The 27056-nt window shown below is 40.3% G+C and overlaps 1 protein-coding gene across 8 annotated transcripts in view; it reads left to right on the forward strand.

Moving 5' to 3' along the window:
* Positions 1-26208, forward strand: part of nbeaa (neurobeachin a) — a 99701-nt gene extending 73493 nt beyond the window's left edge. For 5 of the 8 annotated variants that reach the window (XM_042430704.1, XM_042430705.1, XM_042430706.1 and 2 more), the window contains 30 exons: positions 188-573; positions 1044-1180; positions 2824-2978; positions 3932-4058; positions 5289-5408; positions 6874-7001; positions 7718-7779; positions 9407-9471; positions 9997-10105; positions 10576-10742; positions 11847-11971; positions 12075-12224; positions 12699-12835; positions 13061-13178; positions 13753-13855; positions 13946-14061; positions 15418-15530; positions 15821-15961; positions 16075-16194; positions 16770-16922; positions 17059-17223; positions 19700-19789; positions 20661-20853; positions 21972-22043; positions 22486-22641; positions 22898-23068; positions 23232-23333; positions 23762-23958; positions 24084-24235; positions 24530-26208. In XM_042430704.1, coding sequence (XP_042286638.1) covers positions 188-573; positions 1044-1180; positions 2824-2978; positions 3932-4058; positions 5289-5408; positions 6874-7001; positions 7718-7779; positions 9407-9471; positions 9997-10105; positions 10576-10742; positions 11847-11971; positions 12075-12224; positions 12699-12835; positions 13061-13178; positions 13753-13855; positions 13946-14061; positions 15418-15530; positions 15821-15961; positions 16075-16194; positions 16770-16922; positions 17059-17223; positions 19700-19789; positions 20661-20853; positions 21972-22043; positions 22486-22641; positions 22898-23068; positions 23232-23333; positions 23762-23958; positions 24084-24235; positions 24530-24620 — 4121 coding nt within the window. In that variant the 3' untranslated portion in view covers positions 24621-26208. The remainder of the gene's footprint in view (positions 1-187; positions 574-1043; positions 1181-2823; positions 2979-3931; positions 4059-5288; positions 5409-6873; positions 7002-7717; positions 7780-9406; positions 9472-9996; positions 10106-10575; positions 10743-11846; positions 11972-12074; positions 12225-12698; positions 12836-13060; positions 13179-13752; positions 13856-13945; positions 14062-15417; positions 15531-15820; positions 15962-16074; positions 16195-16769; positions 16923-17058; positions 17224-19699; positions 19790-20660; positions 20854-21971; positions 22044-22485; positions 22642-22897; positions 23069-23231; positions 23334-23761; positions 23959-24083; positions 24236-24529) is intronic. The other 3 variants (XM_042430708.1, XM_042430710.1, XM_042430711.1) reach the window with 1 other exon arrangement.
* Positions 26209-27056: the final 848 nt, after the last annotated feature.

Here is a 27056-nt window from a genome sequence, read left to right on the forward strand (position 1 = left end):
GAGTGTTACTTGGCAGAGAGATAAAAGCTTACAAGCAAGGAGAAATAGCTGATAATACTAAAAACAGACAATATGTTATGTAATATATTGATAATGCATTGCAAGATATTCTATTTCTGTGCAGTTATATCACCGTTACCCATATAAGATCACATTTCATCTTTTTATTTCTTACTCAATTCCTCAGAGCACCCATCCACAACCTTCTCTGACCGTGACAAACAGACCCCCACCCCTGTGGATGACTCTCCCCGGGCGGGCCTCCCCCACACGGACTCAGGCATCGGAGAAGAGGGCCATGTGGCCGGATCCCTGAATGGCTCAGAAATGGGTTTGGGGCTCGGCCTTGGCCTGGTGGGAAGAGAGACAGACAGAGACAGAGACAGAGATGTAGGAGGAGGAGGCGGGGGAGGTGGGACAGATCTGTTGTGCAGTCTGTCGTCTGACGTCAGGAGGTCACAGGAGAGCCTTCTGGATTCTCCCCACAACCCCGGTTCCACCCCCAACTCCAGCCAAGCCCCGCCTTCATCCATCTCCAGCATCAGCCAAACAAACAAAGGCATCAATGTGAAGGTAGGTCTTTGTGATCCCCACTTAGACCTGGCTGCTTATATCCAGATAAGCTTCTGAGGTCAGCATGCATCTCAGAATCTTTCTTTAGGATTCAGTTTCTGCATCCAGTATGTAGTATGTTTTTATATTTAAATGCATACATACGTCCACTGATGCAATAGATGAATGTGGTCAGGAAAAGTGCATGCATTTACACTACATTATTGAAAGTACCTTCAGGGTGAGGGTGTAACAGGTTATGTAGCATTAAAACAGCACATACAGTGGTCATTTACTGTTGGAAAAATAAGGAAAAGTTATGTTTAGGTGTAGTTTCTCATTTTGGATTTCTTCAGTAGCAATAATGTTTTTCAACTTAAGAAATATTGAAGTCTACCTTCCAAATAAGCCCCCTTTAAGAAGCTGAAAAATAGCAAAGAATTAGTCAAGCCATTAAACACGCAGACCGGTTTGTTCTCTCTGAAATGCAGGAGATCCTGAAGAGCTTGGTGGCGGCGCCGGTCGATGGTGGGGAGTTGGGACAGGAGTCTGGACCGACGCCCTATCACCCAGACCCTGCCCTGAAGACACACCCCATGCTGCCCATGCAGTTCCACTCCTTCGACAGGTCAGATACAGTTTGACCTACAAGGGATAGAAAAAGACAGACAAAGATGTCAGAGTCAATTCGGTCTGACACATCCATCAATGAATTGATTCTTCTAGCCAATACTGATCTTTTACTGATGTGTATTAGTATACTGCTATTTGTCAAAGTGCTGTACATCAATTTCAGAAAACACAATGGTCTGAAAAGTGATTAGTATTAGAAACCCTTTGAACAAAGCTCTTTGGGTGGTAGGATTTACAAGCATACATAATGTTCTTTACTTGCCAGCAGCCACATTGATTTTTTTTTTTTTCCAACTCTCATCTTGTGTTCCACCAACAATGCACAGATAAGAGAAGCATAAAAAAAGTCAATTCAGCACAATGGCTTGTTATTAGATTTTTATATTCACTGTGCACCACATATTTGAGAAGAGCAAACACATTCGATTTAAGAATTCAACATAAAAACAGAATAACAATCATTTCTTTTTAGGAGCAGCGATACCGTGATAAGAAAACATGACTCAGACAAAGTTGATTTAATTTTCTTCCCATTTTTGACATTGATTTTGGCCTCTATCAGACTTAGATAGAGATAATATTGCTGAATACTAAACTCATTGGATATGATAGTACATAAAGTCTAAACAGAGGGTTTCCTCTTTTGTACAGACTGTGAACATGTAGACCCTATAATGAGTGACGACCTGCTTATATCTCCTGTGCATCACTGAGTCTCCTTGAACCTGCTCTGTGGCAGTCCTTGAGAGCTAAGTTATTGATTGAAGACAGTGTGCATAATAGATCATGGATGGCTCCATTATCCATCTCTAGAAATGTCCACCCCAATGAATCAAGCCTGTCTGATCCATGCAGACAGTCGTGATACATCTGAAAAAGATCATTAGCCTATATAAAGGGGGCTATATAGGGATAAATATATAGTATTTTCATAGTGTTTTAAACCAGGAGTCAAGGCTTAATTACACTTATAGCACATTTTAACTTTATATATATATTTGCTTCTTAGCTTTTAGCTACAAGCTTGTAATGTTGAAAATTTAAGAAATTAATCTTAATTTATTGTGCTATATATCGATTAAGGCATTCATGGATTAAATTAGCGAGCACCTTGTTGACATATTTTTCAGAATAAAACTTAAACTTGAGGGGATATTGAATCCTTCACACCAATTAGAAACAACACTATCATCTTAAATATTCATTGTGTATTTTTCATGCTGAAGCTTCCAATGGTGCCCAAATCACAAAAAAAATCCTTCCAGCTCCCTGAAGTTTTGAATTTTGTTTATTTTCAAAACATTAAAGGTGATTTGGGGACACTACTGGAAAATGTAACAAAATGAGGAATGAATAATGTATTTCTAAAAGGTTTATGGAAAAGCTGTTGTAAGTGATGACATGGACCGGAGGTAATGTTTTTTATTTAGCATACAAAAACTAAATTAATTTTATAGGGTTATGGTTGAAATCCCAAAACTGACTGCAGACGTTTTAACTATTTTGTCACACTTTTCTATGCTTTCGACATTGTTACTAGAGATGACAGATGTTCTCACACACATCTGTATATCACCGAGGAGCATTTAATAAAGGATACTATGTGTGTATGTTCGTCTGATGTGTCATCTCTTACAGGAGTGTTGTGGTTCCAGTCAAAAAGCCGCCACCTGGCAGCCTGTCAGTCAATACGGTGGGCACACCTACAACCAGTGGAGCCGCCACCGCTGGCAGCACACCGAACATTTTTGCTGCTGCGACAGCAACACCCAAGAGCATGATCAACACTACAGGTGAGAGATAATGTACAGAAATAGTGCACCTATAAACTCACATCATCTTCACACCCATGTCTTACTGATGCAATTCATTTAATCTATATCTTAGGATATTTTTGCCCCCAAGTTTTTGCTCTGGACCTATTAACTGGCATTTAAGGAGCAGCAGCATACCTGCAGTATGACGAAGGTGTATGCGTGAAAGGCCTACAGCAATTCAAAGGCTGCTCAATGAAGCAAGAATGAATTTCTTCTCTTGTTACAAAACTCTTTGATGCTTTACTCTGCTCCCTAAAAAGCTGAAAAAGAAACCAACTGAACCAACAGTACCAGTTATTCCTTTCATGATTTGTTTTAGCCTACCTAGGGACCAGATGAATGGAGTTACTGATAGCACAGCAAAGTGGGAGATATTTTAGCGATTAACAAGAAAGTGAATTCAGTGAACTCTCCTATGCTGGATAATGTACCTTTCATACAGCTCACATTTGTTACTCTATGCAGGAAAAAAGACAGATTAAATATATAAATACATGTAGTTTAACAGGATAATAACCAAATATACATCAACTGACATGCAGATCAGTGCTGTTCCTATGCAGAATCATAATCATCGGATTCATTGTAGCAGAGTGGATTTGTATTCAAGGCTTTGTCAGCCTGTCAGACATATTGCACTGTATCATACATGCATAATGGACATGGAAAGGATTTGTTCCCTGGAATGGATTCTGCGTATTGATTGCTAAGCTATTTTCACAAACGGGGGCCATTACCAGAAGACTAGCAGCAGCATGTCCGGTGATATTATACCCAAATTGAATTTGGTCGCAACTGATCAGCGACATTAATACATTTCCTGTATTATTATCCTGCACGCTAATCTTTGTCATGCTTGATTCATGTTACTGTAACGCTTGTCTTATTTTTCATCATCTGCCCTATTCCTATCTCTCCGTCCCACCTAGGTGCCACAGACTCTGCCTCCTCTTCCTCCTCCTCCTCTTCGTCGTTTGTCAACGGTGCCACTAGTAAGAATCTGCCAGCAGTGCAGACGGTGGCACCCATGCCAGAAGACACCATGGAGAATATGAGGTCAGAGCTCTCACCATCGCAAAGCTCTTAACTGCTTCAGCCATTCACTTTCCTCCCGCATTTTCCTTTTTTTTCCCTCCTTTTGGCTTTTGGTTGTTGTTTTTGTTTTTTTTATGTTGATTTGTCTGTTTTCCTTGGGTGCCTGTCCCTTTTCCACTTCATTCCTGTCCCTCTTTCACTTCACTCTTAGGTCTTCATCCTTCCCAAAGAATTCTCACCAGCAATTCGCTCTCACAGTCATTACTGATATTTTAGGGTTAGATAAGTTTGTCTGGAATTGGGAACATCTGGGGTGCACCTACATGCTTTTTTTTAGGTCTACATAACAACACCTGACATTTTCCCACCTATATTAAGTAATATTATTTTTTTAAAGAATGTCAGGACCAATGTAGATGCAAAAAAATCTGATTTTGAAATAACCACTAACCATTTAAAGAAACTACAACATTACCACAAATATTCATTCTCTTGCTAATTTGACAGTTGTGCTGGGGGACAAACAACAACAAAAAAAATCACAAAAAGTCACAAAATGCCAGTCCCACATGGAATTATCAGTTATAAAAAGGATATAAAACTGACACCAATATTGCTTTTTATATACTGATATCAGCCAATAATAATAGTCTGCTGATGCATTGTAAAAATACTTTTTCTGTGCTCCCTCACATCCACGCATACCGCCACACATGTCTCACTCAGTTTACACTATGGTGCTCTTCATCCTTGACATGGCAACTGTGTTTTTATGTCACAATCACAATATAGAATATGATAATATCACAATTTATTAATCCATAACTCAATAATAAGTAAGTAAGGTCTTTATTGATTTCAGAATCCTTATTTGAAAATGTAAATAAAATGGTTATAAACATAATTCTGTGTTTTATTTTTGTTTCCATACTCTGTGCAGGCGTCTGAAACAAACTGATAAAATATAAGATGATCTGTCTCTTAGAAATGTTAATAAATAGGAAAATAGAATTACAATAAGCAATAATATATAATTCTTTTGTAGCAGTTTGTACTGTAACATTTCTGTCAATGTACTTTCTCCTTAGACATGTTAGAGAGTTTGTTATGATATGTGTAGTTACGGTGTGTTTCTAAAAGCTCACACACATGAGTGGGTAGATGGGTGTGTGTGCATGTGTTCCTTAATCAGTGTGCATGTCTGTACGTGTGTGTCTATATGTGTGCGTGTGTGTGTGGTTTGTATTGCAGTGCCTATTGTGAGGTGGCGCAGTGCGCGCTGCGCAGCGGTCAGACGCCCCCTGAGCTCAAGTCTTTTAGCTCTCTGGCAGGCTTCCAGGCAGCCCCCCGAGATGCAGGACAGTGTTTTAGGCAAGGAGATACTCGTCCTGTCCCCATGCCCCCCTCTGCCCCACCTCCACCACACACCCTCTGCTTCGCCCAACCACTACTAAATGTTCCCAGAGTGCCATGCGAGAAAGGATCTTTTTAGCATCACTTTTGGTTTATGCTAGCAGCTCATATTTTTTATATTTAGCACACTCAACTCTGTCACTTCTGGCATGTCTTCTCACACTAACCCCAAACTCCAGATCAGACCTGAGTCAAATTGTATTTGCAAATAGCATCAGTTTGCTTAAAAGTGCAGTGTGTAGAATTTAGTGGCATCTAGTGGAACGGACATGGTAAAAATGGAATATAATATTCATAAGTATGTTTTAATTAGAATGAAATTAAGAATCATTGTGTTTTCGTTACCTTACAATGAGCCCTTTATATCTACATGGGAGGCGGGTCCTCTTCCACTGAGCTCGCCATGTTTCTACAATAGCCCAGAATGGACAAACCAAATACTGGCTCTAGATAGAGCCTTTCACGTTTTTCACGAGTTTGGCAGCCACTGTACGTTCTCCTACTCGCTTAGAAGGGAATGGTGAGGGGAGGGATGTTCAGTTGGTTGCAATCTGCAACCTCACTGCTAGATGCCACTAAACCGTATACACTGGTCCTTTAAACAGACTTGTTTTAACCTCCACTGTAACTTTTGCAAACGTCAATCATTTGGCACTCCGAGTAGGTTAAAATAAAGATTTGTAAACTCCAGTGACCCAGGTCTGTTTCAGAAATCACATGCTTATATAGCCTAGAATATGCACTTCACTGCCATTGTGGCTCCATATTTAAGTCTGCTTTGCTGTACCTGCCTCACTGTCTTCATTCCTTGACTCAACATAGAATAGATTTCACTCTGCACGTGATCTACACCTATATACACACAAAGCACTAATATAAATTTATGTAGCATTTACTTGGCTTGAGCAAAGGCAACATACAATACTTTTCAGTGCAGCTTAGACTGAGGACAGTTTTTTTTTTTTTTGAGGTTTAGCTTTAATTGCACTTCTAGCTTCACTTATCCCACAATGCCAACAATGAGCTTTAAAACTGTAGTGCCATCAACCTTTCCTTACCAATACTAACCCAGGCATATTGCTTTCATACCAACCCATCATTACATACTGTACATTTTTTGCGTCTCCTGTGTACATTTCAGACATTTTTCTATTTCTTTCTCTTTTACTTCTCTAAGCTTGCCTTTTCCTGTCTCTTCTGCTGTGTAATTTGTCCTTTGAAATCCTCTCTCCTGCCTTTTTCTCACATATCTTTCACTTGCGTACTTTTCTCATCTCTTTCTTGCATGCTTGTCTTGTTCTCTTTCTCACCTACTGTAAAATCCCCTGAGTTTTTCCTCACACACACTCTCCTACCCTCATCTTTATGTTGCTTATATTATTTTATATTCTCCTCATCTTTCTCTCACTTATTTCCACCGCAGTATCACCACTAAGCTGGAGCGCGCTCTGGAGAAGGTGGCACCACTGCTGAGGGAGATTTTTGTGGACTTTGCCCCCTTCCTTTCCAGGACGCTGCTGGGTAGCCATGGGCAGGAACTGCTCATAGAAGGTACAGGTGCTGTACACGGCTCCTTTTTCTCTAACTGGCGTCTCTCTGTGGAGTCTCCCCATTCACTGTCCCTCACTGCGATGTGTGTGTGCGTGAGAGAGAGAGAGAGAAAGAATGAGAGGAAAAAGTAATGAACGTGTGAACAAGTGGATGTATAAGTGTGCGGGTAGATGAGAGTGAGCGAATGAGTCGGTGTGTGTCTTTGAGCTGGCTGCTTCACTCATTCGTCAAGCAGGTATGAAGTCAGTATTTTGCACCGTTTTCGTTCAGCTAGCTAGATAATGACGATATTTTTTAGATCAGATTATGTTTAGTTTTAGCATTAATATGACTATGTATTAGATATTACAGATTGTACTAAATGTGATGCATTCCTCCCTCCGCCCACCTGCTTCCTGGCGTCCTGTTTTTGTGATCCACTGTCTATATGTTCACTTCCTGTTCCTTCCCCCTTTCTCCCCCTCCTCTCTCCGCCCTTGCCTCTCACTCTACTGTTTGTTCCTGTCTTCTCTGTGGCATGTTTTATTATGAACCTGACTACGATGACTGCATTGAATACATTAGCAAACCACTGACGCTATAGTGTCTTCTTTGATGATATCTTTTTGTCTCGCAGCAGGGTGTGTGTGTGTGTGTGTGTGTGTGTGTGTCAGTGTCAGAGTCAGAGAGAAAAGAAAGAGAGGCTCCTGACTCTGCTGTATGTCTCTGTGCTGCAGGTCTGGTGTGTATGAAGTCAAGTACGTCTGTGGTGGAGCTCGTAATGCTGCTCTGTTCTCAGGTAGGTAACACCTCACCTCTCTTCTCTGTCCTCACACGTATGATTTAGTTTGTCGAAACCTGAAAAAGTCTCCCTTCATGTGTCACATTTCTAACTCACTCTGAAAGCTTTTTTTTTCTTCTTCTTCTTCTTCTTGTTTTTTTAGACCCATAAGATCCACAATAACTGTCTAAGTCAGATGCACACAGGAAACTGTTGAGTTATCGATCTACCCAGTGAGGCAGGGTTGACTATGTAATGAGCGCATTGCAGATGTAATATAATATCAACTTCTATGCATCATCACACCATAGTTTTCTCCACATCAATATCAAGGCCATAAAAAGCATTTTCCATATCAATCACATGCATAAACTTTTCTTTTACTGGATTTTACTAAATTAAATTAGTGGCAGCACAGCACACATTCATTCAGAATTGAATTGAGGTCATGTACAATGTGAGTCACTTGCATTCAAAGCCAATATCTCTATTTTCCTGAGCAACACTCAAAAGACAGAGTGACAGTAGAGAGGCACTTACCACTACAGAGCTTTCCCCTGATGGCGTAGGTGACCAGTGTTCATTTTCTCTAAATTTAAGAATTTTGTCTCCCAACTAATCTCTGTTTTGTTGGATTCTGCTCGCTTGTAAGAGCTCTTGTCCATGGAGGAGCCCCTCAGTTCTTTCCTCTCGCCGGTCTTTTTCTTGAACTCTACTACCGTAGTCCATACTTTCTTCTCTCCCTTATTTCCTGCTCCATCTCGAACCGCACCATCAGACACCTCTGCTTCTCTGGTCCATTTGAACTCAGTGTTTCATTCGCAACTGCTTTCATCTTCTAGCACTCTCCACACTGCTCTTTCCTCTCACCACTCCCTTTTCCTTTTTCTCCTCACCACTCTCCTGGCTGGCTGCTCGTCAGCATGTATAGTATTACCCCTGGCTCCGGCCTCATCTGCCATTAGAGGCTCAGGAGAGCGAACCCTAGCCCAGATATTGATCCTCTGGATGGGGGGGGATGTAACAGGAGAAGCTCCCACGTGTCCTTCACAGCCCTAAGAGCCAGTGGAGCTAATGGAGCCCTGATAGTTTGGGGCTTTCAGCAACACTCTTATCCTGCTCAGAAGTCTCCACTCTCATATGCACAAACACAAAACACACTCACATACACTTAGATGGGTGCATTTTCATTGACACTTACAAAGCTCTTAAGATTTTACTTAATCCTTATTTGGAGCAATTTTGTGCTAGTGTACCTGGTGACTGGTGGTCTTATGTGATGAAACTGTATATTTTCTCTTGAATAAAGCTATTTTTATCTCTGTAATCTCTTGGATAATATGACAATACATACTGTGAGACAATAGAAATTTTTCTATACCATATTTTACGATACCATTTATACCAACAGTTCTGGTAACCATACACAATATACATTAGGCCATTGTGGACAATGTTGCAAATTAAAGTACCTTAATTTTTTTTTAGCTAATTTAATCACAGGATTACCCAAAAACAGACATTCCAATCTGATTATTTTATCTATAAATAGGGTTTGAATTACATTTCCAGAAAGTTACATGTACCATGGTAGCTTTTATCCATAGTTCAGCTTATTAATTTTGATTTTATCTTCTACACTTAGGAGTGGCAGAACTCCATTCAGAAGAACGCTGGACTGGCCTTCATTGAGCTCATCAATGAGGGAAGGTAAATCCTTCACACTGACTGATTATCACCCCACATAATTCCCCATGATTCACACATTAACACCAACACTGTTATCAGTGCTTAACAGCCAATGGTATGACACAGCCCTAATGAGAACCTTGCCAGGGTAAGTGCACAGTGCCATGTGGGTTCAGTAGGAAGTCGAATCATTAAAGTGCAATTTACAGCTGATGTGTGCTGGTCCATTTACAATGCCTGCAATCTTGTTGTTTTTTTTTTACTCCAAACCGTTAATTGGTACAAAATTAAGTTATTAGCTTAATTAAGTACAACTTATTAGAGTACAATACATTAAAAAAGACAAAGATGTCATACAATGCTACTTTTTAAACATACTTTGTTTGCATGCATATGTAAGCTTTAGCTGCAAATAATAGACCATACTTATGGAAATCATTTAGAAAAGGTTGCCATATTGATGAGAACTTGCTTATATTCCGTCTCCTTAAGAGTTAGACTGCATGTAATCTTTGTCACTTTGTTTATATCTCATGCTCTCTCTAGACTTCTATGCCACGCCATGAAGGATCACATCGTGCGTGTTGCCAACGAAGCAGAGTTCATCCTGAACAGACAGAGGGCCGAGGATGTACACAAGCATGCTGAATTTGAGGTACATGCTGTATAAGAACCACCTCTGTTTGTCATGTTGTGTGAAATCATTAAAGCCTGCAGGTGAAAATCCATGCGAAGTGGCCAATACGTGAGGCTCAGGGATGTCAGATTTCTGTGAACAAATACGTGAATTTTTCTCACTCTAGTGCATCAAATAAGCACATTTAAACCGATTTTCACCTGAATTTTATGTTCCCATGCATCAGTGTTTCAGGGGGACACTGTTCAGGTTCCTCTTGTGCTTTGTGTAACACAAAGTAAGGATAAAAGGGGGAGAAAACACGAACAAGCTGCTGAGTATCTCAAATGAATAAGAAATATAGAATAAAAAAGAAACTTAAGTTTAGATAGATAGATAGATAGACTGAACATACTTAACAGCAACTGTCTGTATCTCCTCATCTCTGATGGTAACGCTCTTTGTTTTCTTACTGTTTCTCTTCCCTTTTATCTTCCACTCTCCTCTAGTCTAACTGTGCCCAGTACGCTGCGGACCGGAGAGAGGAAGAGAAAATGTGCGATCACCTCATCAGCGCCGCTAAGCACAGAGATCATGTGACTGCTAACCAGCTGAAACAGAAGATCCTCAACATCCTGACCAATAAGCACGGAGCATGGGGCACAATGTCACAGAGGTGAGCCGACGATGCGGGGAGCTGCGTATAAGTTTATACACCGGGACGTTTTTCGATATCACAGGATATCATTTGACAGGAGATGTTACACTGGTTGAGAGCTAGAACACCTCATATATATAATGAGAAAACAGTGCCATGTTTGGTTACAGTTCATGTATAATTGTACATCAGTTACACCATAAATACATAAAGCCAGTAGAGAATCATCAGCTTCACATCTGAAAATCTATTTGAAGTTTTCAATTTAAATTGTTGATATGATCAGTGCTGAAATATAGAAGAATAAACCAATAAACCAGCAAACACATTTATAAAAGAGCAAATGATCCGTGTAAAGCCCGATGCATGAAACAATCAAGTCTTATTTAACAGGATTTACCGGACATCAACTACGGCGCACACAGATAGTTGAATCCTGACGTCGTCTCGTAGCTGAAACCGATCTTCTTATTTAGCACCCTCACATACACACATTAAATCAATGATGGCTTGTTATCCAGATCTGCCTCCAGGCTGGCAGCTACTCCAAGGACATGTGATTTAATTTGAAGACATGTGACACGCAACATCTGAAGTCTGACTTCCTCGTATCACTGGTGATGAAGTATAATGTGTACCGCAACATGCAGGCTGTTAATAAACACTTTTTGCACTCAGATAAAAAAATTAGAATGACAAGTGAAATGAAGTGCTGTGGCCTAGATTGTATTTTTAACGTTGGTGCCATTAGCATGACGCTTATTGAAAATTACAATCAGACTTGCTTGACTAAACTCTACTTTTCATTGCTTCGCTTCATTAAACTTTATTGGCTCTATAGGGTGCATAAGTCAATCTTCTGTATGTTTTTTTCTCTCAGCTTATCAGTGTTTGATTGGTAGAATGGTTCATCAAACACATCCCTATAGTCAAATACCGCCCTTCATCCCAATAAGGAGGAACCTTTAGACTGCAGCGAGTTAGTGAAGCAAGTTGTCACCTGTAACTTCAGCTTGTTTCACTTTTCAATCCCTGAAGGAGAAATCCTGCAACCACTTAAAATTCAACCTGCACACCACTGAAGTGACTTATCTTTGCTCCTCCTCTTCTTTTTTGCCTCAGCCAATTACATGACTTCTGGCGTCTAGACTACTGGGAGGACGACCTGAGGAGGAGACGGAGATTTGTGCGAAATGCCTTCGGATCCACTCACGCCGACGTGTCACTCAAAGCTCTGGAGGAATACGGTCAGTACATACCTGCTGCATATTCACATTTTTGCCCTTTCTTTCTTTTTTTTTTTTTTTTTGCACATAACTCTCACACTCACTTAAAAACCCGCTGAAACAGGTACAGAGGAAGAGGAGGAGGGGCCTAAGTCGAAGAAGAATTTCCGCAGCCAATCTGTGGTCGCCCAGAACCCAGAGGCGGAGTTAATGCTGGAGGGAGACGATGATGCTGTCAGCCTGCTGCAGGAAAAAGAGATTGATAACCTTGCAGGTAAGATACACACACATACACACACACACACACACACACACACACACACATTATGCTACAGTACGACTAAACAGTAAACTATGTATGACTTTTGTTTCTAGTACGTTTCCGTCCACGACTTTTTACCTCCAGAGGCAAGTTGGTCGTTTGAACATTTTGCAGATACACTAACCATCCAGCTGATTTATCTGACTCAAGAATATGAAGTCATAACTTATTAAAAATTGATGCTGATCCAAATCAAACCAGATACCTAATTTATTCCGGCAGTTCCTCTCCGACTCACATCTGATAAGTTGTTTACAGTGTTTACAGTAGTCAACAAATAAATGATCAATCTTAACTAACATGAAATGATGTGTGCCGTTTTAAGTGTCTGTTTTGTGTGATTACTTATAGCCATTATGTTATGATCCTGTCAGTGCCATGAATATCAAAAGTAGTAATACCTGAGGAATATATTTGCCCTCCCAGGTCCTGTGGTGCTTAGTACTCCAGCTCAGTTGGTAGCTCCAGTAGTGGTGGCTCGAGGCACTCTGTCCATCACTACGACTGAGATCTACTTTGAGGTGGATGAAGAGGATCCTGCATTTAAGAAGACTGATGCTGAAGTAAGGGCATGCTCTCTTTCTTTATTATTGTTCATTACACACACACACACACACCAGACCCACAAAGATTCAGACTGCCATTCTCTGAAGGAGATAGGTATGACAGTTTACATTTTTACTCATCACATTGCACTTATTGATCCAAACAGTTTGTTATTAATTTGTTGGTCTTTAAAAAGTGCTTTCCCCCATTTTAAAATGCCTTTTATTCCCCAACTTCAACAGGTACTGGCCTACTCAGAGGGTCTGCACGGCAAGTGGATGTTCAGTGAGATCCGAGCCGTGTTCTCCAGACGCTACCTGCTGCAGAATACTGGACTAGAGGTCTTCATGGCCAACAGAAGTAAGTCTGCAGATCTCACATTTATTGACTTCTCAACACTGTATGCATCTACTATCAAAAACCCATCACCATAAATCCTAGCCACTGATTTTATTTACTGAATATTTGCCATCAATATGGCCAACTCATCAAGCCTATAAATATATAATGAGAGGCTTGGCAAGTTGTATCTGTGTTTTCTTTCTACTTCAAGTTCAAGTTCAAAACTGTTTTGCCAAAATTAACCAGTTTCTTAGTTTGTTTTGGTGCATAATCACAAGAAAGGACACTAACATATATAACACACTGAGCCAATGATGACGTTGTTGAAATGGGAACAATCAAAAAGCAAAATGAAGTGCATCCATATTGGAGTATAGCCTCTTCATAGCCTCTCAAATATGATCAAACTCATCTCATCTCTTTCCTTCTGCAGTGGAGTACTTTGTTATTTTCTACTATAGTTAAGAATAAAGAGCACTAACACTGACTCTAGGTTTAATTCCCATTACAGCCACTCAATATAATGTCCCAGTGAGCGACTGACTTTCTGTTTTATATCTGTTGACTATATCTTGTCTCTTCCTCTCCACAGCGTCTGTGATGTTTAACTTCCCTGACCAGGCCACAGTCAAAAGGGTGGTCTACAGCCTCCCACGGGTGGGGGTAGGAACGAGCTACGGCCTGCCACAGGCAAGGTAGGTGCAGGGTTTAGTCAGCTGCCACACCACTGATCTGTTTGAGAATTTGAACATTATTTTCCTACAACGTGTCTGTGTGCGTCCCAGACGGATTTCCTTGGCTACCCCTCGTCAGCTCTTCAAGTCCTCCAACATGACGCAGCGCTGGCAGAGGAGAGAGATCTCCAACTTTGAGTACCTCATGTTCCTCAACACTATTGCAGGTAAAGTCTGTTATAATGGATGTTACCCTCATAATAATATATGGACTGGTTAGTGGTCAGACACACAACTTTGTCTAATGTGGTCTGTCTCGCTCTTAAACCAAATATTTGAATGAGCTGAAATAATACTTTCTGTTTCCCTTCATTTCCCTCTTCTGCTGTGTGGGAGATTTTATGTGACCACATATAACCTTGGCGCTACTTTCTCCTCATCAGTTCTTTTCAACTGTGTGATAGTGATATTTTCCAGCATGTTGTTGTGAGAATTTTACTGATCTGAACGAATGTGGTTGCTCTGACAGCTTCTATTGTGCTGCGTTGTGCAAAAATAACTGCACTGCCAGAAACTGCAGACTCACCTTGTTTGTATTTCTCTCCATGCACATGAATAAAGAAGCCCACGCATAAAGAGACTTTATTGAAAAGACTAGATAAAGAACCTGGAAGATTTGAATTAAGATAAATATTTGTCAGCCACACTGCCAGCTCAGCTGATGTTTGCATAATAACAGTGACTAGTAAATATATAACCAAAAATATATGAATAAATGCAGCCAGAATGACAATGGACTATGTACAAAGTAATGTAAATAATGTAGGGTTGCAGCTAAGGATTATTTTCATTATCTATTAATCTGTCGATTATTTGTTTCAGTTAATCGATTAATGTGAAAAATGCTGATCATAATTTCCCAGAGCCAAAAATTACGTTTTTAAATGACAGTCCAATAGTCCAAAACCCAAAGATCAGATTCAGTTTACAATCATGAATCAAGAAATGCTTCATATTCTCACTTTTGAGAAGTTGAAACTAGCAAATATTTGGCTTTTTTTTTGCTTAAAAAGTGACTAAAATGATTATTCGATATACTTATTGATTTTCTGTCAATCAATTAATCTTTTCACCTCTTAAATAAATTGAAAATCACAGTAACATAAAACCTCATTTACTCAGTTCTACTACCAATCTAGCACGTAATCTGTACTCACATCAGGAAGTTACTGTATTCTTACTAAATAAACATTAGAGCAAGAGCCGATTTATTAGGTGTGGAAATTATAGTGCTGTAACTGACATTTTTTTTACAGTAAGAAAACAATATGCTACTATGTTATACCCTGATAATGTAAAACTCAAAGCGATGTAGTAGAACACTGTTATGTCAAGTTGCAAAAGTAAACATGCTGTATATATATATATCATGGTCCAGCTCAGTATCTGTTAAAATAGCAAGACAAACACAGAGACAGGCCAACACTGTAGCATGTTGTCACATTATGGGACTATCTGGTGTCAGAAATAATGGAATATCATCATATTTATACATCCACTTTGTCCTTTTTTGCCTCCTGCAGGGAGGACCTATAATGATTTGAACCAGTACCCTATCTTCCCCTGGGTCTTGACCAACTACGATTCAGAGGAGCTCGATCTCACTCTACCTGGAAACTTCAGAGACCTCTCCAAGGTGAGACCACTCACACACACAACACATAACATGCTTTTTCCAATTAATTTTATGCGTGCTATTAAGAAGATGCTATAAACCCAAATGAAAGGTAAAATACAGGTCATGCAGTTTCTCTCTCTCCTTGTTGCATTCCCATCAGAGGATCACAATGAACATGAGCTTCTTAGTTTTATTAACATTAACCATTTGAAAGCTTCATGTATTATGCTCTCTGAGGAAAAACAGAAAACTGCATGTGTGTTTTTTCTTGTAATCATTTGCGATTATTTCTCTCTGGTTTCTTCTAGCCAATCGGTGCACTGAATCCCAAGCGGGCAGCATTTTACGCAGAGCGCTACGAGACATGGGATGACGACGGCACGCCTCCTGACCACTACACAACCCTTTACTCCACTGCTCATTCAACACTGATGTGGATGCTCAGAATAGTAAGCACCTGCTTCAAACACTTACAGAAACCTTCAGCAGCCTTTTGAACGCATGCCAGACCTCACACCAAAGGCTTCTTTTGAAATAATTTTGTCTGTTCTTGTGCCTGTAGGAGCCCTTCACCACATTTTTCCTCAACGCAAACGATAGCAAGTTCGACCATCCAGAGAGAGCCTTCTCTGGCATCGGCCGCGCCTGGAGGAACTGCCAGAGGGACACAGCCGATGTCAAGGTGACTATTCCTGTGGGCTGAAGAAATGAGCCACTGAAGCGACTAGTTAACAATAGAGTCAGCCTGAAATCGATCAACATTGAGACACATAACTGAAGGCACAGTAGCAATGAAAATAGTGTTTTTCTAGTTAAACTGGTTAAAAACGTTTTAGAGTTTGACCTAATGTCAAACTTAATGTTGCTAGTCCTTCTAGTTTCTACCCAAGAGTCAGAATTCCACATCAGGCTGTGACATACAACAATTTTTGGTCACACAATCATAAATAACACATTTCTGATATAAAAATGTATTACAAAGACTATAAAGACTGAAATTTTGCTTTAGCTGTAAGCCTCCTCTGATGGCTTAATGAAATAAATAAAAAATAAGGGCAGCGAGTAAATGAGCAGGTATTAGTTTCAAAAAGATTCAGAACAAGTTATTTAAAGTATCCTAAACATTGTCAGCCTCTACTGAATGGCATAATTTCAAAAAGTTGACTTTACAGATTAAAAACAAAAAAAATCAATCATAAATAAAAGGATATAACAGTGGTGTTATAATGAACATCGTGTTGCTGCCATGTCCATCAGGAGCTGATCCCAGAGTTCTACTACTTGCCCGAGATGTTTGTCAACAGCAACGAGTACGAGCTGGGGTTGCGTGAGGATGGAGTTCCCGTGTGTGACGTGGAGCTTCCTGCCTGGGCCAAGAAACCCGAAGACTTTGTCCGCATTAACCGGATGGTGAGAGTTACACACGCTGAAATATAAAGAGCTAAATTGAGAGCTTTTCTCTCCGCCTTTAAATCCCCTTGAGAGACACTAGAGATCACAAATTCTTGACTTCTTTTCTCCTCTCTGCACCTGCTACTCTGTCCAGGCGTTGGAGAGCGAGTTCGTGTCATGCCAGCTTCACCAGTGGATCGATCTAATATTTGGCTACAAGCAGCGAGGGCCCGAAGCAGTCCGAGCTCTCAACGTCTTCAACTTCTTGTCCTATGAGGGAGCAGTCAACCTAGACGTTCTAGATGCTGCGCAACGTGAGGTCGGTTTCCATGACAACACATCCCTCTTGTTTGATTCACAGATTGATTATTACAGTGCGGAGCTCACTCCCTTCATGAGTTTCTCGTGCTGTGATGGTGAGTGCTTTCTTCAAGGTCACACGGTTGCGTCAGATTGATGTAGCGCTTATAGCTCTGATATAAATAGTTACAACTATAGATAATTACAACTCTCCTTATGGCTGAGAAAAGTATTCTGCTTTTCAAATAGCTCTCCTTAGGGATGACATACAGATGGGCCCCAGATAGCACCGAGCAATACCAAGAGGCCAGCAATAGTGAGGAGATTACATTATTACTAGAAGAGTTTATAGAATACCCCTACCCTCCCACTACTGAAGGCATATGTGAGGCTGTCCACAATATAAATTACATCTTCAACACAACAGCAAATAAATGCAAATTGAAACTACATACAAATAAAAGAAAAACAAAAAAGAGCCACTGGTTTGACAAAGAATGTCAAAACTTGAAAAAACAAGTTAGAAAATTATCTAACCTGAAACACAGAGCTCCTACAAATAATCATATACGTCTTCAGTATTGTGAAGCACTTAAAACATATAAAAATACAATCAGAAGCAAAAAGATAAAGCATAGTGAAAAACAGCTGTGCCTACTTGAAGAGAGTATAGAGTCTAACTCCTTCTGGGACCAGTGGAACTCTGTCTGTCAGTCTGAGCCTGAGGAGCTGGCCATACAAGACGGAGACATATGGACTCAACATTTTCACACCTTATTTGGGCCAAAACCACCAGGAACTGACTTACAAACCAAACAAATACTGGAAAAAATACTAAATATGGAATTGATATTCAAAGACCACCAGAACCCCCTAGATTTCCCCATTACTATCAACCATCTGAAAACAAAACTGAAGACCCTCAAAATTACAGAGGGATACGTGTCAGCAGCTGTATGGGCAAGCTGCTTTGCAGCATCATCAACCCCTGTATAGTTGAGTTCCTCAATGAGCACAATGTCCTGCATAAAAGTCAGATCGGATTCATGCCTAACCATCGCACATCTGACCATATCTTCACCCTCACCACTCTCATTAACACACATGTGCACCAAAATAAAAATAAAATTTATTCATGTTTTGTAGATTTCAAAAAGGCCTTTGATTGTATTTGGCATGAAGGGCTCCTTTATGGATTATTAGAGAGTGGCATAGGGGGTGAAACCTATATATAAATATATATAAATACATTTGCAGAACAACTGCAAACATCCACAGCTCCAGGTGTGACCCTGCAGGACACAGAGGTCAAATGTCTGATGTTTGCTGATGACATGGTTCTCCTGTCTCCCTCCATAGAGGGCTTACAGCAGAGCCTGGATGTCCTCCACAAGTTCAGTCAAACATGGGCCCTAACTGTAAATATGAACAAGACCAAAATATTGACTTTCCAAAAAAGATCCAACTCTCAGAAAAATATATTCACATTAGGAAATATAGAAATTGAGCATATAAAACATTATACATATCTAGGCTTGAATATCAGTTCCACTGGACATTTTGGCCTGGCTGTGAATGAGCTGAAGGAGAAGGCAAGAAGGGCTTTCTGGTCAATACCCCTTAATAATCGAAATTCAGAAGCGAGCCATCAAATTTTATAAACACCTCCAATCTAGCAACCCCCAGCCCTACCAGTACAAAGCCCTTCAGTGCCACGAGTTGAACAAAGATCAGAGTCCCCTTTGCCAGCTGCTGCTGAAGCTCTGCCCACACACACCAAAAACAATCTGGCCCAACCAAATTATCTCAAAACAACAAGAAAATTATATCAAATATTGGTAAGTAAATTAGAATTGTATTTGACCCTAAAAATAGAGTACACGGTGGCAGAGCACCTGACCACCGTGACTGAAAGAAAAGTGAGAAAAACAGTGACAATGTACAGACTGAGTGGACACAACCTGGCCATAGAAACAGGCCGTCACAGACAGAACAGGCTCTCCAGGGAGGCCAGGCTGTGTTCACTTTGTCATAAAGGAGAAGTTGAAACAGAATCTCACTTCCTATTATACTGTGACAAATATAAAGATTTGAGAGAAGTTTTCTTTGAAAAAATAAATCACATATATCCTGAATTTATCCACCTCCCTGATCTTCAGAAACTCTCTCTATCTATGTGGGGAGAAAAGTCAATCTACAGTAATAGCTGCAAAATATATTAAGTCTTGTCATAATCTGAGAGAAATAAGCTCTGTAGTGAATGTTTCTGTGTGATTACATCTGTAAAAATGCCTTTTATTATATTGTATTTTATATTATTGTTTATATTTACATATCATTGTATAATTATTAATCATCTGTCAATGTTTATAATTTTCTGTACTGCTTTGACAATGTAGATTTCTGATCTGCCATGCCAATAAAGCTTATTTGAATTTGAATAAAAGACTAATATATGGCTTTAGTTAACCCCATCTCTGTCTTTCTGACTGTAGGTGATTGAGACCCAGATTCAGGTCTGTGGACAGATACCCTCCCAGCTTCTGATTGAGCCACACCCACCTCGCTCCTCTGCCATGCACCTGGTAAGACTACATCAACTACAGACTGATCAAATCTTTAAATTTAATTTTCATAAGAGTATTATATGCTTACTTATGCAGAGTATTCTTCACTTAAGACTACTGCGAGAATCACCAAGTCAACTGTGCTCACATCTCAGACCTCAGCTGCAGAGCCAGTGAAATATAGAACAGAAATTAGTCATTAAGTTATTTCATTGAGAAAATGTTCACATTGGGAACATAAAGATAGTTTTTCCAATGTTTTTTTTCTTTTTGTAGACAGGTTGAGGGGTTTGAAGACATTTCGTGTGACATATTTTTGCTTAGAATCTGGATTGTGTGCATTCGTTTTTCACATTTTAACACATTTCAGTCCCATATATATATATATATATATATTCATTTTAGTCATTCCCACATAGATATGAATGAATTCCATTACCAAAGTGTATGGATTCGTGAGATTTTATTACATGCAAGTGTATGTAATGATGTATTTTTTTAGCCTCTCTGTCCTCCCTGCTACCCTCAGCAGAACGAGGCCTCTGTGTCTCCACATCAGAGCCATCCATGTCAACCCAAACCTGTCAGTCCTGAACCCCGACCAATCAGTGCCTCCACCTCCTCTCCTAGGCCTAGAGCCACCCTCAGTGTGTGTACCTGCTCTGACCCTGCTCTCCCACTAATATACCTTTTCCCTTCCCTCCCCCCTCTCTCCCGCTTCCTTCTCTGTCCCATCTGTTCTGTCTCTCCCTCTTCCTCCGTCTCCATTCCCCCCTCCCCCCCCCCCTCCTCCCTCTCTCCCCCCCCACCTGACCTTCCCTCCTTGCTCTGCCCTTCTCTCTTCTCTCCTCCTCTGTCCCTCTCTCTCTTTCTCTGTCTGTCTCACCAGTGTTTCCTTCCCCAGAGCCCTCTGATGTTTAAGGATCAGATGCAGCAGGATGTCATCATGGTGCTCAAGTTCCCCTCCAACTCCCCCGTCACACACGTCGCAGCCAACACACTCCCCCACCTCAGCATACCAGCGGCCGTCACCGTCACATGTAGCCGGCTGTTTGCCGTCAACCGTTGGCACAACACAGTCGGTGAGTAGAATGCAGTGTGCAAGTGTCGCAGTGGGGATCCTGTTATTGTCATGACGTGGCATTTCATCTCCTGTCATTTCGATATGATGAGTGTTCTGATATAACTTGCACCCATAGCTTCCATGAAATCCCTTGAAACATGGTAAAAAAAAACTTCAGATACACCAAAAAGTTGGCGAATGGAGCATCTGTGTCCTGAGACGCATTCTTCTGTAACTACAAACATTTAACACCATAACTTTCCCCAGTGTAGGAGATGATCTGACTAGCACCTTTCTGAAACTGTACTAGTATAGTACAGTTCATAGTAGGGCAGAAATGATGAATCAATCAATCAGGCAATTTTGATAATCAATTAGTCGTTTAAGTCTTTTATCAAAAAAACAACAAAAAAAACATACACTTGGTGGTTCTAGCTTCTCAAATGTGAAGATTTGCTCTTCTCTTTTTTCCAAATTGAATAACTTTTGTTTTTTTAGTCAGTTTGTGGGACAAAAGCAATTTGAAGTCAGCACTTTGAACTTGTCATTGGCATTTTTCACTTTTTTTGTTTTTTTTTACATTTTACAGACTCAATGATTAATGAAAAAATATTCTTATTAATCAGTTAATGAAAATATTATGAGCAGCGTCGCAACAAAGACTAACTGTGGAAAGCCTGTGATGCCTATAATGCCAGTGAAACGGCAGCTTAACTCAGTGGTAGTAATTAAACCCTTTGTTTGTGGTTTTGTTGTGTTGGATTGCATATCAGTGCTCTGATTTAGTTCACACCCTGGATGTCGACATAGAAATATTTGTTAATTAAAGCCTCAATTAATCTCATTAATGACCTCATTACCACAACAAGCTAGGTGTAATTAATTGTGTTAATGTGATTATGGGGGTGGGTCATGATGCGGCTCAAGTGACCTTTTGTTATCGATTGCCACATGGGGCTCTTATGTTTGAACATAAGCCTGCATCAGAGTGATGCTGGCAGCGCTTTCATCATGGAGCACTCAACCAGGGGATTATGTGAGTGGGTGCAGTTTAACATTTATCCCTTAATGTTTTATGATGTTTGTATGTACATTCTTACCTGTGTGTATGACTGCCTGTAATGTTTAACCTTTCAGGGCTCCGTGGAGCTCCGGGATACTCCCTAGAGCAGGCTCATCATCTGCCCATTGAGATGGACCCTCTCATAGGTCAGTGCACAGACATCTCCACAATAGATTGTATTGGTTTCATGTTTTTTGGAACTTAAGATAATACAGGATAATGCAGGACATGCACCCAAATGTGCTTATAAAGTTCAACTGTAGAAAAAGCTTAAATTGTCTACAGCATTACGAACAGCCATCAATAATAGTATTAAGGATACAGTTATTCTGTTAGCAGATAATGAGAGCAAATAATGAGGGTAGCCTGGTGGGGCTGAAGTCAATATACAACATGATACACTGGGGATTATATATATATTACTGAGACACAGGCTGTACAATATTGGGGTTGACTGCTTTGTTGTCAACACTTAAAACACAAAGTGATGAATGATTGAGAAAGGTTAGAGTTCAGCCGACAGCTTGTTAACCTTATTGCATTTGTATGCCCTCATGAACTCACTAACATCTCTGTGCTCTTATCTAGCGAACAACTCAGGCATGAACAAGCGTCAGATCACTGACCTGGTGGACCAGAGTATCCAAATCAACACACACTGTTTTGTGGTTACCGCTGACAACCGCTATATCCTGGTTTGTGGCTTCTGGGACAAAAGCTTCCGTGTCTACTCCACTGAAACTGGTAGGTTTTGTGTTATTTACTAGACATGTTGAGCATTAAGTGCTGTGGGGATTTACATTTAGATGCCAAGTGTTTTAATGATTAATTCCTCAATTAGCATGTGGACCATGTCATGCATTTCCAGACAGTTTAATCTGTTTGTTTAACCTGTGGGGGTTCAGTGAAGTGTATTTTTATCCTGGTTGTTAAGAAACCATGGCCTTCAAAAGTATGAGTGGAGGGAACACGCTGCCATCTTCCTCCTTCCTCTCCACAGGAAAGCTGACCCAGATAGTTTTTGGCCACTGGGATGTGGTGACATGTCTGGCCCGATCAGAGTCCTACATCGGAGGAGACTGCTACATCGTGTCAGGCTCCAGAGACGCTACTCTACTTCTGTGGTACTGGAGCGGACGACACCACATTATAGGGGACAACCCAAACAACAGTGAGTGGTGACATGTTGTGGAACCAGCGTGTGTGAATGTTTGCTTGTCTGTCTGTTTGTTGTGTCTCAGTGTGTGCGCTTTCTGTGAGCCACTGAACACTAGTTGAGAAAACAGCACAGCTTTACAGAATTGCATATACAGAAACTGTGTTTTCTCCTCCAGGTGATTATCCCGCTCCCAGGGCAGTACTGACAGGACATGACCACGAGGTGGTGTGTGTGTCCGTCTGTGCAGAACTGGGCTTGGTCATCAGTGGAGCTAAAGGTTAGTGTGTCTTCACATGTCTGTCTGTGCCTAAGAGACATTTTAGATTTATTAGATTATTTGGATAGTACATATTATATATGAGAAAAAAACTAAATGATAAAATCTTAAAATGGTAAAACCCTCAAATGCATTTTTGCATTTTACTCTGTGGTTTTGCAAGGCTCAATAGCCTTTTTCTCAAGACTGTTATCATTTCATATTAACTATACAATAAATAGAATGACAATAAAAAAAATTCTCTCGTTTGCTTGCACACCTGATACATTTTTAAAACCTTATTGGATGAACGTGTCACTGGTCTGTCTCAAAATTAAAAACTGCAAAAACAAGATCATCCTGGAAATTATACATTTCTCACATTTATACACAAAATTTTTGTTTTCTGAATTCATTCTTCACTGTCTTGCTTTGGTCTTGTTCCTCAGAGGGCCCGTGCCTGGTCCATACTATCACAGGGGACCTGCTCAGGGCCCTGGAGGGGCCAGAGCTGTGCCAACGGCCTCGCCTCATCTCCGTGTCCAGCGAGGGCCACTGCATCATCTACTATGAGAGAGGCCGCTTCTGCAACTTCAGCATAAATGGAAAACTGCTGGCCCAGATGGAAGTCAACGATTCCACACGGGTATGTATACTGTTTCTGTACTGTTTTACACTATTCTTTTTGATGGATATTTATGCATGAATACTGTACTTATTCACTCTTAAACAATACAACATACTGGAGCTCTCTCTCTTATCTCTCTCTAGGCGATCCTGTTGAGTAGTGACGGACAGAACTTGGTGACAGGAGGTGATAACGGAGTTGTGGAGGTGTGGCAGGCATGCGACTTCAAACAGCTTTACATCTACCCGGGCTGTGACGCCGGCATCCGTGCCATGGACCTCTCACATGACCAGAGGTAAAACAGTCGGGTTGCCACTCTGACAAACAGAAAAAGATGCAGACAGTATGACGATTTATTTGTAAGAGGCCAGCCGAAACTGGGGCGGCATCTTCTTGAGGACTACTGATGTTAGAGAAACTGGGTCACCTCTGCAGAGAATACTGGATGATGAAGTTATTTTACCCAAACCTCAAATGTTGTCCCAGGCCCGGGGAAATGTGTAATGAGTAAACTGTGATTTGTTTTTCATGGAGTATGTGTATAGTCGGGTTTACTGATGAAGTCTCTGTGTGCTCTCTCTCCCTGCAGGACTCTGATCACTGGCATGGCGTCCGGCAGCATCGTGGCGTTCAACATAGACTTTAACCGCTGGCACTACGAACACCAGAACAGGTACTGAGGTGGACCGTGTGAGGAAGAGGAGGGCTGGTGAGGAGGAGAGAAGAACAAGAGGGAGAGGAGGTGATGCATTCTGCTGTGTATCTGCAACACGGGGAAACTACAGGTACCGAGAGGAAGGAAAAACAAGTACCTTACAGTACAAGGGGGATGTTAACATGATTTGAGGATTGCTGCAGCGCTGATGGAAATACTTCCTCTGTGCACACGTGTACGTACACACACGTGTGTAAACCACAGACACATAACACCCCGAAGATACACACCAAAACCTGCTAATAAAATAGACAGACTGCAGAATGGAGAAAAGAGCAAAGTCAAGCAGACCTTGTAGAGGTCGAACATACCCGTACCACTCACAGGACTGGCGCAGTTGCTGTTCCTGGTACGCTTAATGCTTCACAGACAAAGAACCTAAATTTTGTTTTTTAATTTCTTCCTCTTCTTTATCAGTTTCATTCTGTACTTTTTTTTGGTTTGAGGAGAATTATTTGGGTGGAAAATAAATTAAGACTCCTTCAATGTGTCTAAACTGATTAGAAATGGTCAGAAATGAACCAGCCCCACCCACTATTCAAAAACCGGTGCTATTGGCTTGATCTTAAATTTACCTTTGAAAAATTGCCTGGGGTTGTTATTTTATTTTATTTGACTTCATTTTATTTTATTTTAAAGATAATTTGTATTCTTTCTTTTACCCGCAGCAGGGTTAAATTGAATTTTAATGTAAATAAGGCTCTGCTTCCTTCGGAGTCTACACTTGTTCTTTCACTACACGAACTGCGCTTATCACCTTTAATTTATTAATGCTTTAATTTACTTGCTGTATGTAAAATATTGTGTAATAATTATTATAATGTTGACAAGACTGATGGTAATAACGGCGGTGTCAAGGATGGTGATTGTTTTGCCGGAGATGGTAACGATAAAGAGATGTTGCCAGTGCCACCAAGGATGAAAACCACAAGACGAACATGATTTCCTTTGTATATTTGGTGATTGTTTTGTCAAATATGTACATATAGTCTTGGTTCAGGCTTGGTGGGAGACTTAATCAGCTGACTAAGACTGAAAGCGCAAAGGAAACCTTCACTTACCCACATTTGTTGATTATTTAAAAAAAGAGAATCAAATCAATGTAAAAGTTTGTTTTGTATTTGCACTTTGCACCAATCACATATCATTATTTATTAGCTTGGTTCTTTCTGGTCGGCTGCCATTTTGTTTAGGTCCATTTTCCCTACGGGATTATTTGTGCATTGATGTTTGTATTTAAAACGTTGAGCTCATGTGTGATTATTAAGTTTTACAACCTCACAGTTGTAAGCAATATCATGATTCTGTAGCTGATAGAGGTGGGAAGGAGGGAGGAGAGAGGATGAGATGTGAGATGTACTGTATGTGTGAAGCCATCTTGATCAAACGCGCACATGCACATACTCTATCGACAGGTTCAACTTACGTATCCAAAAAAAAGGTTAAATATTTTTGGATCTATGAAACCCTAAAAACTATTGTATTCATGTTTTATTGCAAAGATGTAAAATATGACATGTGTGAGTTGAAAAAAAAATCATAAGAAAAATAAAATATGCAAAGAATTTGATGACTTGACTTTTCATTGGTCACATATTCTGTTTCACTAAAGGTTTCTTTTTTTTGCTTCATGGCAGTAGCGCTGCACAGAGAGAGAGAGAGAGAGAGAGAGAGAGAGTGTGAGACATCAAGGACATCTTCGGAAGGAATCTTCCTTCCTCAATTAATTTTCATTTCAGATGTCTGTTTATTATTAGTCTTATTCTGGAGCACTTCCTGAGACAAAATTTCCACTTTCCATTTCCAGCACCAGCATCCTAATTTTTCATCTGTAGGGTCTGGTCCTGCACTGTCTCCTGTCGAAATCAAACCCATAAAACTTTTGTGGAAAACACTTTTAAAATGTACTTGAGCTGTGTCTCTTCCAGGTATGAATGTGGCTTATTGCCTGTAAAGTCACAAGTTGTTAACTTGTTGCAGGAAGTTTCAGAACAATATATTGATTACAGATTCAGTAATTAACTAGACTCATCTTACAAGCATTAAAATACATGTTCAGTGTGCAAGAGAGGAGGAAATCATTAGTGGACAACAGTTAGATTTTCAGTCACAAGCCATAGAGTACAGTAAGTCATCCAAGGTAACAGTCCATGTAAGTATAAAAGCTGCTGATGCTTAAAGAGCAGAGACGGCAAAAGAAACAATTCACCCAATAGGGAAATTAAAATAATTTTAATCTTTGTATGGAAAAACATTCTCTGCACCGCACAACGTATCTGTGTTTGTGTGGCAAAACGATATAATCAGGGGGATTCAGTCTGCAAGTTTGTTTTTTTAAATCACGAAACTAAAACAGTAATTATATGACTATTCATCCTCAGCGGAAATAATGAACCAGTTG

Source organism: Thunnus maccoyii, chromosome 13 (genome assembly GCF_910596095.1).
Source record: "Thunnus maccoyii chromosome 13, fThuMac1.1, whole genome shotgun sequence".
Classification (NCBI taxonomy): domain Eukaryota; kingdom Metazoa; phylum Chordata; class Actinopteri; order Scombriformes; family Scombridae; genus Thunnus; species Thunnus maccoyii.